Source organism: Pecten maximus, chromosome 15, assembly GCF_902652985.1.
Source record: "Pecten maximus chromosome 15, xPecMax1.1, whole genome shotgun sequence".
Classification (NCBI taxonomy): domain Eukaryota; kingdom Metazoa; phylum Mollusca; class Bivalvia; order Pectinida; family Pectinidae; genus Pecten; species Pecten maximus.
In genome coordinates this window covers 842,445-857,339 of record NC_047029.1, presented here as the reverse complement: position 1 = coordinate 857,339, position 14,895 = coordinate 842,445, and the positions used below count along the sequence as shown (strand labels likewise).

The window sequence follows — 14,895 nt, the reverse complement described above, 5'->3', positions numbered from 1 at the left end:
CAATCGGAAAACAACATGGCCGACAGGCAGCCATCTTGGATTTTGACAATTGAAGTTTGTTATCGCTATTTCTCAAAAAGTTTTGCATTTTGCATTTTGAGACCAATCGGAAAACAACATGGCCGACAGGCAGCCATCTTGGATTTTGACGATTGAAGTTTGTTATTGCTATTTCTCAGAAAGTCCAGAAGGGATCTTTCTCAAATTTCATATGTAGTTTGCCCTTGGTGCCTAGTTATGCATATTGCATTTTTGGACCAGTTGGAAAACAACATCGCCGACAGACATCCATCTTGGATTTTGACAATTGAAGTTTGTTATCGCTATTTCTCAGGAAGTACTGAAGGGATCTTTCTCAAATTTCATATGTAGGTTCCCCTTGGTCCCTCGTATTGCATTCTGGGACCAGTCTGTCCTGAAAACAACCTGGCAAACAAACGGCCATTATCGCTAAATCTCAAATTTCTTATATAGCTAGGATTCCCTTGTTTGAAAAGTACTGGAGAGATGTTTCTCAATTTGCACAGGTTAGTAAAATGAAGGGAAAAGTAGAGATGAGATCAATCTGACATAGAACCTATAAAGATCATTCAATGGTGGGCGCCACGATCCCTCTGGGATCTCTTATCGCTAAATCTCGAAAAGTACTGAAGGGATCTTTCTCAAATTTCACATGCAGATTTCCCTTGGTCCCTAGTTGTGCATATTCCATTTTGGGAGCGATCGGAAATATATATCGAAGGTGAGGTCTCCAGAACCGAATGGTGGACGTGGAGAAAAAGCAGCATCAACTGGTTAGATGCTAACCAACATCTAAGTTGGTTAGATAGAACTTCACGTTAGTTTGATTGGTTGAATGATTGATAATTAATTGATCATGCTCTTTCTTTACATTGACACCCATTAGAGTTACTTACGCTGTAACCCCTGGAAACTTGAGTTTTTCTGCGGAGGGGGAGTATGTAACCCTGGTAACTTCCGTTAGCTTATTTGGTTGAATGTAAGACTAGTAAGCTAGAGGTCCCGGGTTCGATCCCCAGCAGAAACATTGGAATGTAATTTATCATGCCCTCGGTTTACATTTGTCTTCTTTAAAAATCATGTAACGACACAGGACTTTCACAAATGAGTTGTGTCCAGGACATGTAGAGTTCTCCGTTTGACCATAGTACAATAATTATGCATGTAATGAGCATTTGTAATTTTGAAACTGAACAGAAAACAGTTAAAATTTGTTACCGATATTTCTTTGAATACTAATTATGGATCTTCTCCCAGTTATCATGCACATTCCCTTTAGTTCCTTAGTTGTGCATGGTAAACAGGTGTCCATTTTGAATTTTGTCAGTTAAAGCTAGTACGTTGTGTCAGAATTCATTATGTCTATAATACCTGGTACATCTCTTATTTCAATGAATTTGTAATGTTATTTTGATAAAACTAAAAGACAAGTTCAAAACATTTCAGCATTTTATTAATGATCATAATTTGAAAAAATCAATATGGTCATTTAAATTTATTAATTTTAACAACCATAACATTAATTTCATTTACTTGAAATTAAAATTTGGCTCATGCCAACATGCATGTCTACGTATAATGGTATCACAGAACATATATACGATGCTTGCATACTTTTCAAGCAGTATTTTTTATACAACAAATGCCAAAAAAAGAGGTTGGGGGGGGGGGGGGGGGGGGGGGGGGGGGGGGGGGGGGTATATAGCTCGAGTTTCCTCTGACCCTAGACTGGATGTTAAGACATTTTGACAGACATCGGTCTAGATCTTGTGTTTTTTGGACATTTGTTGATCAAAAAGTCTTAATGGGCCTTGTAAGGCCAGAGGGAACTTAAAGATGGGAGGCACACCGTGTTTTTTTTTTCTGTTGTGTATTATTGAATTTTGTTAATATGGGTTGGCATTAGGAAAGATGGTTTTGCAATTAATTAATGAAACATAAAAAATTTAATGCCCACATTTGAGCTGTTGTTTTTTCCAGGAACCTCATATATACATGTTTTGTTATCATATTAACACTGCCCAGCACATGTTAGTTATCTGCAAACAGTTTCCCTTCCATAACAAGGATTTATTCGCAATGACTCACAATCAATCTACACAAACAATGAGCATCATTAGAATAAAGAATATAAAAGCCTGGAACTAAAACCGTTCGGAATGGACATGGAATAAATAATGATACACGGACATAAAGGGATGTAAAAGCAACATACAAATCTACGATTCAGAAAAAATACAAATAAAATAATCATTTAAAATCAATCGTGAGCTCAATGTAAATTGGTCTGTAACAGACGGTACGTTGGGGGACCTGGGTATTGATGAGATTTAACACAAAATGTTGTCTCCTCTTATCACTGGGAATCAACATAAAACCCCAGCACAGTATATATATGAAACAACGTTTTTTTATGGACATGTCTCGGGGCGGATGTGGGTTTTTATGGACCATGTGGGTTTAAATGGCTTTAATTCAGTCTACATCTGCTGTCGTATTTTCAAGTTTAATTACAAAACTTTTATTTATTCCATGGTTGAGACGTCATATTCATAAACCAGTGTTTACATATTTATTGAATATAAGAGATGGATTTAATCAATTGCAGAAAAAAATTGAACGTAAAAAAAATAAGAGAAAAAAAAAGAGAAGAAAATAAGACTAGTTGGTTCTCTTTAAGTAAGGAAGATAACTTGTATATATTTTTTTGCAACATGTTACCTTAAAAATGTTACTTTAAACATGTTACCTTACAAATTTTAAATCTGATATATAGAATCTGAGAAGAACTCGGAGAACGATATATATGTTCAGCCTGACAACACTAGAAATGACTACTTGTCACATACCGGTATATACAATATAAACACTGACTTACTTTAAATGGCTGCAAAACTACCAAATATAAGTCGGCCATATCATTAAATCTTTTTTCAATAAATGAAACAATCATTAAAATTTCAACAATATATAACAATATTTGATACAACATGTAACAATGAATTAACTGTATACTCACAATGATGAATTTTAAACAATGATCTTTTCATGACATGTAGTTTCATAATCATTTTATGATAACACACATTTTTGTATTGATGTATAACACGGAATCTCGTTATGTACAATCTCGGCCTCATTAAACAAACCTGGGCATATTTAGTAATATTTTTCCAGTTAACAGTCTTACAGGACTCGTAGGCCTTTTATTAGGTATACATTACACTAACCCATTTGTGTTGTTCGGGATGAAGACATTACAACCATTTATTCTAAATATTGTAATTAATCCAAGTGGTTTTAATCACCACATACCCAAGCCTCACCAGTAGTAGCAGTAAGTGGCAAGACTAGTGGGCCAATAAATTACCAAATTACTGGCGATACTTGGGTATGTTGTGATTGAAACCATTTGGAATAATTTTTATATTTCATTTCGTGGCCCTGCGTATCTTTCCATACCCAACGCACATCACCCCACTGATTTACCCAATACACTCAGAACTGATGTTGGCTCTACCTCTTTAGTTAATTAATCGTAAATATTGTACGACACACGGAATATCACCATTCTGACATTATCAATACATGACGATGGGATAACATCACATAACTGTTCTGGCGAAGAAAAATCTACCTTCAAGTCAAAATTTGGAAATGAATTTCAGACTTTTTGCTTATTTTCTCATTAATACGAGTTCTGTGATAAACAGAATCTTACATTCGTGGTTATGATAAACAGAATCTTACATTCGTGGTTATGATATACGGAATTTGTTAAACTTTACAATAATTCAATGTGTCACCTAAATGCTTGTGACGTATCAAATTAAATTTGTTTCCATATCATATCCACCCATATAAGATACTGGACTTTTTATCAACAGATGCCGAGATTTCGTGTTATATGGAGAATTTTACATATACACAGGAACCTTAATGTAACCTTCAGGTTTCTGAATTACATGAACATATAGGGTACACAACAAATATGAGATCAACAATATACAGTCTACCCGTCTATCAGCACTATCTTCTCTTGTTCATGTCTTCATTAATAACTTATTAAGTAATACTCCTTCAAAACAATATCACTTATTTAACAAAATCAATCCATGTTCTCCTTTAATTATCAACACTGTGTAACTGAAAAAATCCAATCAATTTGAAACCGGGGTCCAAACTCAATTTAAAACTGGGGTCCAAATTTGACCCAAACCATACATAATCCTATCAGTCACGATACAAAAATATGTACAGCAATGGGATTTTCCAATTAAATGACACAAATTTCAGTTATACATTTTAATATGAAATTGATATGAACATTTCTCTGATGGTTCATAATAAAGTTTTAGTCATTTATTTTTTAAATTCAAACTAAAAGAACATTTCCAATATATAAATGTATCGGTGGTTTGGAGGACTATTTGAGATTGGCCTTTTTTTTCTGGAGCTTGATTTATATATATTTTTGAAACATGAAACTATTGTTTCAGAACAGAAATACAATGTTTTTAATACAATAATCTTTAAGTATCATATACATTGTATTACACACTGTAGTTAAATCATAAAATTTTAAATATTTAACAAACTAACTACATAATCATTTTTTACCCATTACCGTTTTAAACATTTAATTTAAAACTGGTTTCTTTTTTAATTTAATAAGGAGGATAATTTGTTATCTCCACAGGAGAAAAATGGTAATATATTTAAAGAATAAAAAGGATGACAATGACAATCTCATAACAATACTCAGAAATGTCACCAATCATTGGTTTGTTTTCAAAGCATGATGATATTTCAAATATACAATTACATAATAAAATTCTCTTGGCCATTTTTCTTGAAAAAGCAAATTAAAAAGCATACATCTAGTATCACAAAAGTTTGGACTACCTTGTACCATATCTATACTGTAATAAGCCCATTCTTTGTCTTTAGGTTTTAGTAAAATACCAAACAAATTGGTGGTAGTATTTCTTTCAATCTAATTAAAATTAGACTTGTAATTACCACTCATCTACAATACACTGCAATACAAGTATTGTATCGTAGATTATTGTAGAGGAATGGAAATTACAAGTCTAATTTTAATTAGATTGTATATCTTTGTTCTGTTACTGAATTAGTCTGATAATCCCTGGTTCTGATGAGCTAGACCCTTCCTTTTGTCCTAAGCTGTGTCTGGGTTTATTACAGAATAAATATGGTAATAATACAATATTTATATTGAAAGAAAAAATTAACCTGCTACTAAAGTTTGGAATGTGAATGTACATAAGAAACTGTTCCTTAAGTTTTTAGCAGTGACAGATACCATGATTTTAGATTTTTTTTATTCATTAAAACAATTCATATCCATAAAAGTGACCAAATAAAGATGGATAAAAATATAAATATTTATCAAATAAGTTACATATATAATAACATAATGATATAAGATGTGAAACGGTGAAAACCTAATTTTAAGAAAACTTCCGAGTTAAATATTTGAACCTAAAGGTCACTTTGTATAACATTGAAATATTCATCAAAATGATAAATTTATACAGAGGCTTCTGTCATATTTCATACATGATTTTTCTGATACAGCAGTTTTGACAACAGATTAAGATAATAAAGTGCTATTTTAGATATCCTGGCATAAAGGACATATTCATTCTATGATAAATTTCTAAGTAATCAATCAAGGACATTTATTCTGCTGTTAAAATTGAAAGCAGTGTGATTTGTTAACTGTAAATCACAGGGGTTTGACATGTTCCTATGATTCAGTGTAAAATATTAAACCCCAGGGTCTGATTCTCAGACAAGGGCAGGAACTTCGTCAATGATCTGGGGGTCAGACCCTGATATTAAATTTCATTCAGGGTCATATGAACGTGTCTGGCCCCTGAGATTTTAATTTTATCATTTACTTTATATGAACTCCAAATTGCTACGGATAATTAATCTATTACCTATTGCACATGATTACACAATTTTTTTTTTACAAAACTGTTTCTTATCAGCAATTATACAATATATTATTCTGATCACACAACTTTTTAGTAAATATTGATTCAACCACACCTCTACACTATAAAGAAAATTTCAAATGATTTATTTGCCCAAAACAACTTTACTGACATACAATATGATCCAGTCCTTATCAATATTTTATAAAACAGATTTAATACCACAGAATCTGTTTTGTAATTTTAATATCAAAATTTTATATCTGTTGTATGTTTTTGGTGGGATTTTTGTAAAATATAGAGTGATCCCTCACATGAGAGAAGGGAAAGAACTCTTGAATGACAAGTAGACTATAAAAGATTTTAAAACCTGGTAAAAGCATAATAAAACACTGTTAACACAACCAGTAAAAGATATCTCTTTAGATTCATCCATTAAAATCTATCATAATTATTTCATTACAATCAACAGCCATTGTTGAATACATAAACTATTTCTTAAACAATTTCATTTAAAATCCATCATACAGTACACCAAGAATTTGTTCTTGTGCCAACAATAAGTTTACCAGGCCTTAACAACTTGCTATATAACAAAACAATGTAACAAAGAGGGTGCTATCACAGTATAGTACATCTCCTTTTTTTCCCTGTGTGTCGGCGTTCCCTCTTTGGGTCCTGAGGCTGGCTGCGTATCACACGGACAAGTTCATGGAAAGCCTTATCGACGTTCAGTGGTGGATCTTTGGCACTAGTTTCTATGTATTGTAACTGTAACATAGCAACACAGAATATTATGTAATGACAAATACTGACTAAAACTTTGATGGTGTTAATAGGAGCAATTTTACTTTTTATTCCATTTTAGTGATGTCACTAAAACAATTGACTAAAATGAATTGACGACATCACCAAATTTGTTATAGTGAATCTCCAATGTGGAAAACTCCAACGGAATTCTAACAAATTAAAACTTGTATGGTTTTAAACTTACCCTCACAAACAGAAAATACCTATACCTGTATGGTTTTAAACTTACCCTCACAAACAGACAGACTTATATGGTTTTGAAACTAATCGATATACGAGGTACCTGTATGGTTTTAAAACTTACCCTAAGGTGTCGAGCCAAGTTGTTGCCCTGTTCGTCGGACACCTTTCGTAGAGCCACCAAATCCACTTTGTTAGCTACCAGTACCATGGGATAGTTATCTCTACAAAAGGAAACAAGACTGCATTAATCAGGTACAACTCGCAGGATTTCAGCATCTGTGTCTTGCTTTGTCAACTTAATGACAGTAGTAATTTCTATATTAATGCTGTTTTCCTGATTATTAAAACTGAAAATAAGATATTGGAATTCATGCTATTTGATGTGATGTCAAATTATTCTATGAATGAGGTTCCGTTGTATACAGAAACCAAATTGTTTGGACTAAGACGGTTCCTCTGTATACAGAAACATAATTGTCAGGCCTAACCAGGATTTTACAGTATAAAGAAACCAGATTGTCTCGAATAACGAAGTTTCACTGGATACACAAAACCAAATTGTCTGGACTAACGAGGTTCCACTGTATACAGAAACCAAATTGTCTGGACTAATGAGGTTCCACTGTATACAGAAACCAAATTGTCTGGACTAACGAGGTTCCACTGTATACAGAAACCAAATTGTCTGGACTAACAAGGTTCCACTGCTTACAGAAACCCAAGTCCACTGAAGACTAATATGAATGCCAATCATTTAATTCAAATCTATTTTACATGCATATATTATCAAGCATTCTACACATTCAAAGTTTGGAAAATGAATTAATGAAAGTGAAGCCGACATTTGTATTTGTCTAAATCGTAAAATTGAAAGACCTACACAATTACACACTGATGTTTTGACATCTGACAGATATTTATGTTCAGTGGAGCAGACATGCAGAATGTACATACTTACATGATTAAATCGTGTAATGTATTTTTGTGAAAATTTTCTGCCTGGAGAAATCTTTAATGTTCTTATATGTGTTTACATACCACCTGCACATATTTAAAATGCACATAGAAAAAAATACATAGTCAGAAATCTTGAAGGGTAAATGAATCAAATTTTCAATTACAACTTCATTAAAATACATTTGTACACCTTGAATACCGGTATATAGGATGTACATTATCCTGTATTTTTACAATACAAAATTCTAAGATATCCCTTGAGATATCAAACTCCCTTATTTTCCACTACCTTTACAACAAGAGGCCCAGAGGGCCTGTATCGCTCACCTGGTTTCATGAGATATGAAACAAGAATGATGCTTACCGGGTAAGTATATTTGTCGCTGGTATTGCTATGTCAATATATCATAAGCATTTTATATGGGTACATGTACATTGGTTTTATTGTAATTCTAAAAATTTTGGCCCCACCCCTCCGCCCCCCGGGGGTTAACACCAACATTTGTACAATTTTGAATACCCACCCCATAACCATGCTACCATACAAATGTGGTTTTTATGTCAAAAAGTAAAATTAATCCATGAAATGAAATTGACTTTGAGCGCAACCCTAAGGGGATATGCTACCAGTCAAATATGAGAGATATCCATTGCTTAGTTTCAGAGAAGTTGTTAATATCAATTCTGCCAAACTGACCCCTTTTGGCCCCTCCCCTCAGCCCCCAGGGGGGTCAGCCCCGATATTTGTACAATTTTGAATCCCTACCCCAAGGGGGTGCTACCAGGCAAATATGAGAGATATACATTGCTTGGTTTCAGAAAAGAAGTTGTTTGTATCAATTTAGCCAAATTGATCCCTTTTGGCCCCGCCCCTCAGCCCGGGGGGCCATGGGGTCAGCCCCACCATTTGTACAATTTTGAATCCCGACCCCAAAGGGGTGCTTCAAGTCAAATATGAGCAATGTAGCGTTCTGAGTGGTTATTCAATGAAGCGTCCCGAGTGTAGTAATTCGATGTAGCGTCCCGAGTGCAGTTATTCAATGTAGCGTCCCGAGTGCAGTTATTCAATGTAGCGTCCCGAGTGTAGTTATTCAATGTAGCATTCTGAGTGGTTATTCAATGAAGCGTCCCGAGTGCAGTTATTCAATGTAGCGTCCCGAGTGCAGTTATTCAATGTAGCGTCCCGAGTGCAGTTATTCAATGTAGCGTCCCGAGTGTAGTTATTCAATGAAGCGTCCCGAGTGTAGTTATTCAATGTAGCGTCCTGAGTGTAGTTATTCAATGTAGCGTCCCGAGTGCAGTTATTCAATGTAGCGTCCCGAGTGCAGTTATTCAATGTAGCGTCCAGAGTGTAGTTATTCAATGAAGCGTCCCGAGTGTAGTTATTCAATGTAGCGTCCTGAGTGTAGTTATTCAATGTAGCATCCTGAGTGTAGTTATTCAATGTAGCGTCTTGAGTGTAGTTATTCAATGTAGCGTCCCGAGTGTAGTTATTCAATGTAGCGTTCTGAGTAGTTATTCAATGTAGCATTCTGAGTGTAGTTATTCAATGTAGCGTCTTGAGTGTAGTTATTCAATGTAGCGTTCTGAGTAGTTATTCAATGTAGCATTCTGAGTGTAGTTATTCAATGTAGCATTCTGAGTGTAGTTATTCAATGTAGCGTTCTGAGTAGTTATTGTTTAACATCCTCGGTGCTATTGGACACCTTGTTAATACAAACTCCATTTTATTCGTTTTTTCTGAGTTGGAGAGGAAAGATTAACTTTTTCATGTAAAATGTGAAGACAGAGAGTAAGATATACAGCCTAATGTTACCATCTTGCTGGAAAAAGTATCTGTTATGGCCAATGTTTCAGACTAATGAAAGGTTCTGGAATCGGCCCAATTTTCCAAAACTATTAAATGCCCATGGTGATTATTAGTAGCAGGTATGGCTTCCGAAGTCCAGGTGTTACCAATTTTATCGGAAATTTTATAAGACCTATCATAAAAATATCAACAATCCCCTCGGACAATAAACTTTGTCAATAAATATTTAATATTTACCTCCTTAAACAAACAAACACCATGATAATAGCTAGCCTTGTTTGATAGTAATATCTACCGTAATTAACATACAAAATGTAATGTTAAACAAAAACAGTGGCAAAGAATGATAGCACAAGAGCGGATTAGGGCGGAGTTGGGCTTGTCATCCCGTGCGATAACTCGACACCACTTTTTAATTTTTAAAACAAACACATTTCATCAATCAACTACCCCACTTTATCTCACCTACACAGTTTTAACATTTAATTTAATCAGTAATCACAGTGTTATCGCCTCCTAACGATGTTATTTATACTGTTAATTAATTATAAACAGCTGGTAGGATGGCTGATTTAGTAAACATAGACATGTTAATATTTGACACTCTTTAACATAAAATGTTTGTTTGTATTTTCTTTCAAGGTTTGGTGCTTTTAAATTAATTTTATGGGTACAAATTAACATTTGTGGTTAGCGCCATGCAACAATGATTTCTATTCGTGCTTCAATAGCAACCAAGAAAACAACGCAAGCTCATACACAATGGATGTTTCTTGTCATACAACATCTTATATTATTGATTTTTTTTCTGACATTTTAGAGGTTTTACAAGAAGTTGAAAGCAAAATGCCACCAAGAATTTTTTTATGATTATTTCTTGATATGAAAATAGAAAAAAAAAAAAAAAGGGAAAAACACCCAATTAAAAAAAGCACTACAGAATCTTGCAGATTGTCAGAATCAGATTGAAAATTTATATAGCATATGGAATAAGTTGGACCATGAAGTGAAAAAAAAATTTAAAAAAATTGACGATTATATGATAGGTTATATACGGTAGACAAATTGATAGATATTAGTTTATAAAAGCTTGTTGACCATGAACCATTAATTCAGTAACTGAGTACTCAGTCTTCATAAAATTTGGACATCGGGAGAGTCCTTATCTGATTGATGTATACCAGAATGTTCTGATAAAGACCACGCTGAGACAGTTTATAAACATAGATCATCTATGATAATCAGTATAATATCTGTGGTAGTTAGAATGATCTGTAGAATATTGGGATATTTTAGGTAATTTATATCTTAGTTAATATCATGTTCTGTTTTATGTAATATTTTGGTTATTATCAATTTTTGTTCAATGTCAAATCTAGTTAATATCATGTTTTGTTTAATGTCATGTTTGGTTAATATCATGTTTTGTTTAATATCATGTCTTGTTTAATATCATGTTTTGTTTAATATCATGTCTTGTTTAATATCACGTTTTGTTTAATGTCATGTTTGGTTAATATCATGTTTTGTTTAATATCATGTCTTGTTTAATATCATGTTTTGTTTAATATCATGTCTTGTTTAATATCATGTTTTGTTTAATATCATGTTATCATGTTTTGTTTAATATCATGTTTGTTTAATATCATGTTTGTTTAATATCATGTTTTGTTTAATATCATGTTTGGTTTATCATGTTTTGTTTAATATAATGTCTTGTTTAATATCATGTCTTGTTTAATATCATGTTTTGTTTAATATCATGTCTTGTTTAATATCATATCTTGTTTAATATCATGTTTGGTTAATATCATGTTTTGTTTAATATCATGTCTTGCAAATTGATTAATGATAATGAATTACCTGTCCTTGACACGAAGAATCTGTGAGTAGAAGTTCTCGATGTTTTCATAGCTCTGGCGATCAGTGACGGAGTAGACAAGTAGAAAACCGTCGCCCTTTCTCATGTACTGTTCTCTCATAGCACTGAACTCCTCCTGACCCGCTGTGTCAAGTACTGAAAATATAAAAACAGTTTTAAGATACATTCATCATTATTATTCAGCCATATTTTTCCTTTATCATTTTACCACGTAATACAATGACCATGCCACAAATATTGTAAGGAACTAAAAGAAACCTGTAATAATGTTATTGTGATGTAGGTTATGACTTCCATTAATTAATTATCTGATGTCACAAAGTTGTCTCAGTTGCATAAATTTGCCTGTCTCATATAATTGTAGAAATTAATTTGAGAGTTGATATCACTAAATTCTCATACCAGTAAACTTGAGTTATGTGATAAACAGAATCTTAAACGTGTAGCTATGATGTCCCCCATCATGGTTAACAATCATGTAATCACATTATCATAATTATACATTTAAAAAAAAAGAAGTTTTTAATCCAAAAAAAACCCCCAAAAAACTAAAATTCACATAATCTGTATGTAGAATATGTTGATATGGCCATACTACGGACAACTATATTCCAGGTTTGGTTGAAATAACATAGATAATTCTAAAGAAACTGGGCTTATTACAACACAGAAATCGAGATTCCCACTATTTCCAATGGTCTGTAAATTAGCAATCCTAACCTGCTGCCTTAAATCTTTATTGTTTTATAAGTCTGTCATTTTCAAAATGAAGGGGACTTTTTTCAACATTCTCTCCAGTTGATAACCACATAATTAATCCTACTCCGCACGACAAATTCATGAAATATAATCAGCCATTTCAAATTACATGAAGGATGAGAAATTTTAATACTTAAACCTCACGCACATATATCACTGAACACCAAAGTCAATTGATAAGCTTATTTAATAGTAGTTAGACGAGACCCATCATTCTTAAGTGGAAAGCCGATCTCGATAGGGTCAAATCATACTTAAGTAAACGCCCGACACGAAATCCTATTATATATAGATTTCCGGTGTCGTGGACCAAGTTCCAATGACAAGTGATCTGAGCGTGTTACATGAAAAGAAAATCACAAAAAAAAATCTGTTCTGCTTGAGTCCCTACCTCGACTTTGAGGCAGAGAAGTGATGAACAAGTGATATGGAAATGAAAGTGGCCGTGAAATGTCGCACCCCTGTATTATCCTTCACCTGGTTAGGATGAAATATTACAACTCACAATACAAGAATAAAATCTCTTTCCTTATATTGACATAAAAGCCTCTAAGGTTGATGCAAGTTTATTTTATTCTGTTAAAACATCCGGCCTTACTGTGAAAACATGTCCTTTTAAGATGATTTTTATTGATGCCTGGGGCTATTCAATATTTCTTCTCAAAGAAGTGTTTTGCCTAATTGTAAGCGCCTCCTTGACACCCATGGTTAGGTTCTTTACAGATCAAGATGGAATGATGGATCACGTCACATAATCAAACAAAAATTTATGTGAATAGCTTACAGCCAAAGAAAATTATAAGTTAACTTTTTTCGACAAATTTTACCGAAAGAATAATTTATTATAATTGCTTCCGCCAAACGCTGCTTTTCTTCATTCAAAAAGTAGAGAACATTGAAGGATGTAAAGGCAATACATTTACATGGTTTCATATCTCGTACAAACAGCACTTACTTCGATTTTCATTCTTCAGCTTTTATTATATTCCGATTTTCGATTCACCCTGGTGATCTGACATTTCAACCATTTCCTGTCTAGAGATTCCAGCTAACGACCATCCCCGCACTGGACCCACAGAGTTAAACATTGGTTGAATTTTCTCTACTTTTATAGGTTACACGTTTTACAGGTTAAAGAGGTAGTTAGGAAGCATTTTCTTAAGGATGACAAGTATGTATATGAATTGAATAGACTTTTATTAAATTACAACCCAAAGACAGGATTTTGGAATATTTGACGTTTTGTAAAAATCCATTAATACAATATCAGTGTAATTTGCGCACCCCCCACTTTGGGATTTTTATTTTCTTAAAAAAAGTGCGCAGATTACACGAGTTTTTACGCTAAGTTGAATAAGACGATGATTCTGCTACCACCCTTCCTCAACAGATAGGGCCATTTCGATGAGGTTGGGTGTGGGTTGGGGGTTGGGAGTTGGGGGTTGGGTGTGGGTTGGGGGTTGGGAGTTGGAAGTTGGGGGTTGGGAGTTGGGAGTTGGGGGTTGGGTGTGGGTTGGGGATTGGGGGTTGGGTGTGGGGTTGGGGATTGGGGGTTGGGTTGGGGATTGGGGGTTGAGTGTGGGTTAGGGGTTGGGTGTGAGTTGGGGGTTGGGAGTTGGGGTTGGGTGTGAGTTGGGGGTTGGGAGTTGGGGGTTGGGTGTGGGTTGGGTGTGGGTTGGGGGTTGGAAGTAATAGTATTACTAAAGGTAAATGTGTCTATGTTCCTTCTAAACAATGTGGTACAACTCTGTCCATTTTCAGCATCCCTGCCACTCTGCTGGAAATATCAGCATCCCTGTCTTCCTGCATGAGACTACTATATACATTGTACGTGTTATCTCGGGGATTTTATATCTCAGGGACTAAAATCTATCAATTTGAGATTTTCTATATATTATGACACCTCCCTCCCCCAACTAGTTCTGATCATCATTTAGACAATATCAAACATTAAAATTCTTTGATTTATTTGTCTGTATACAATATTCCTGTGAGGTTTATAAGAGACCTTTACTACACTGTGGTGTGTTAATTATTTACACAAACATACAGTGTACTGACATTTCTCTTGTTGACAGTGTAGACTTACTCAAGTCTCTTTGTGTCACACTTCACACCTACATGTGATATGTCAATAGAATAAAGCTACACCTGTTAAACTAGTATAAACTGTGTATTGATTCTAATAATCATATTTCTAATCTATTAGCAGAGGCATGCAAAGTGACCCACTTCCCCTCCCCCACACTGCTGACGTTACCCCCTTACCTTCCCCACACTGCTGACGTTACCCCCTTACCTTCCCCACACTGGTGAGGTTACCCCCTTACCTTCCCCACACTGCTGACGTTACCCCCTTGACCTCCCCCACACTGTTGAGGTTACCCCCTTGACCTCCCCCACACTGGTGAGGTTACCCCCTTGACCTCCCCCACACTGGTGAGGTTACCCCCTTGACCTCCCCATACTGCTGACGTTACCCCCTTGACCTCCCCATACTGCTGACG

The 14,895-nt window shown here is 34.5% G+C and overlaps 1 protein-coding gene across 1 annotated transcript in view; it reads right to left on the bottom strand.

Moving 5' to 3' along the window:
• Positions 1 to 1,800: 1,800 nt before the first annotated feature.
• The window catches only part of LOC117343875 (ras-related protein M-Ras-like), a 40,652-nt gene continuing 27,557 nt past the window's right edge, over positions 1,801 to 14,895 (bottom strand). Inside the window, exons 2-4 of the mRNA XM_033906419.1 lie at positions 11,611 to 11,764; positions 7,102 to 7,201; positions 1,801 to 6,758 (exon numbers count right to left, since the gene is read on the bottom strand). Of these exons, the coding sequence (XP_033762310.1) occupies positions 6,609 to 6,758; positions 7,102 to 7,201; positions 11,611 to 11,764 (404 nt within the window). The 3' untranslated portion in view covers positions 1,801 to 6,608. The remainder of the gene's footprint in view (positions 6,759 to 7,101; positions 7,202 to 11,610; positions 11,765 to 14,895) is intronic.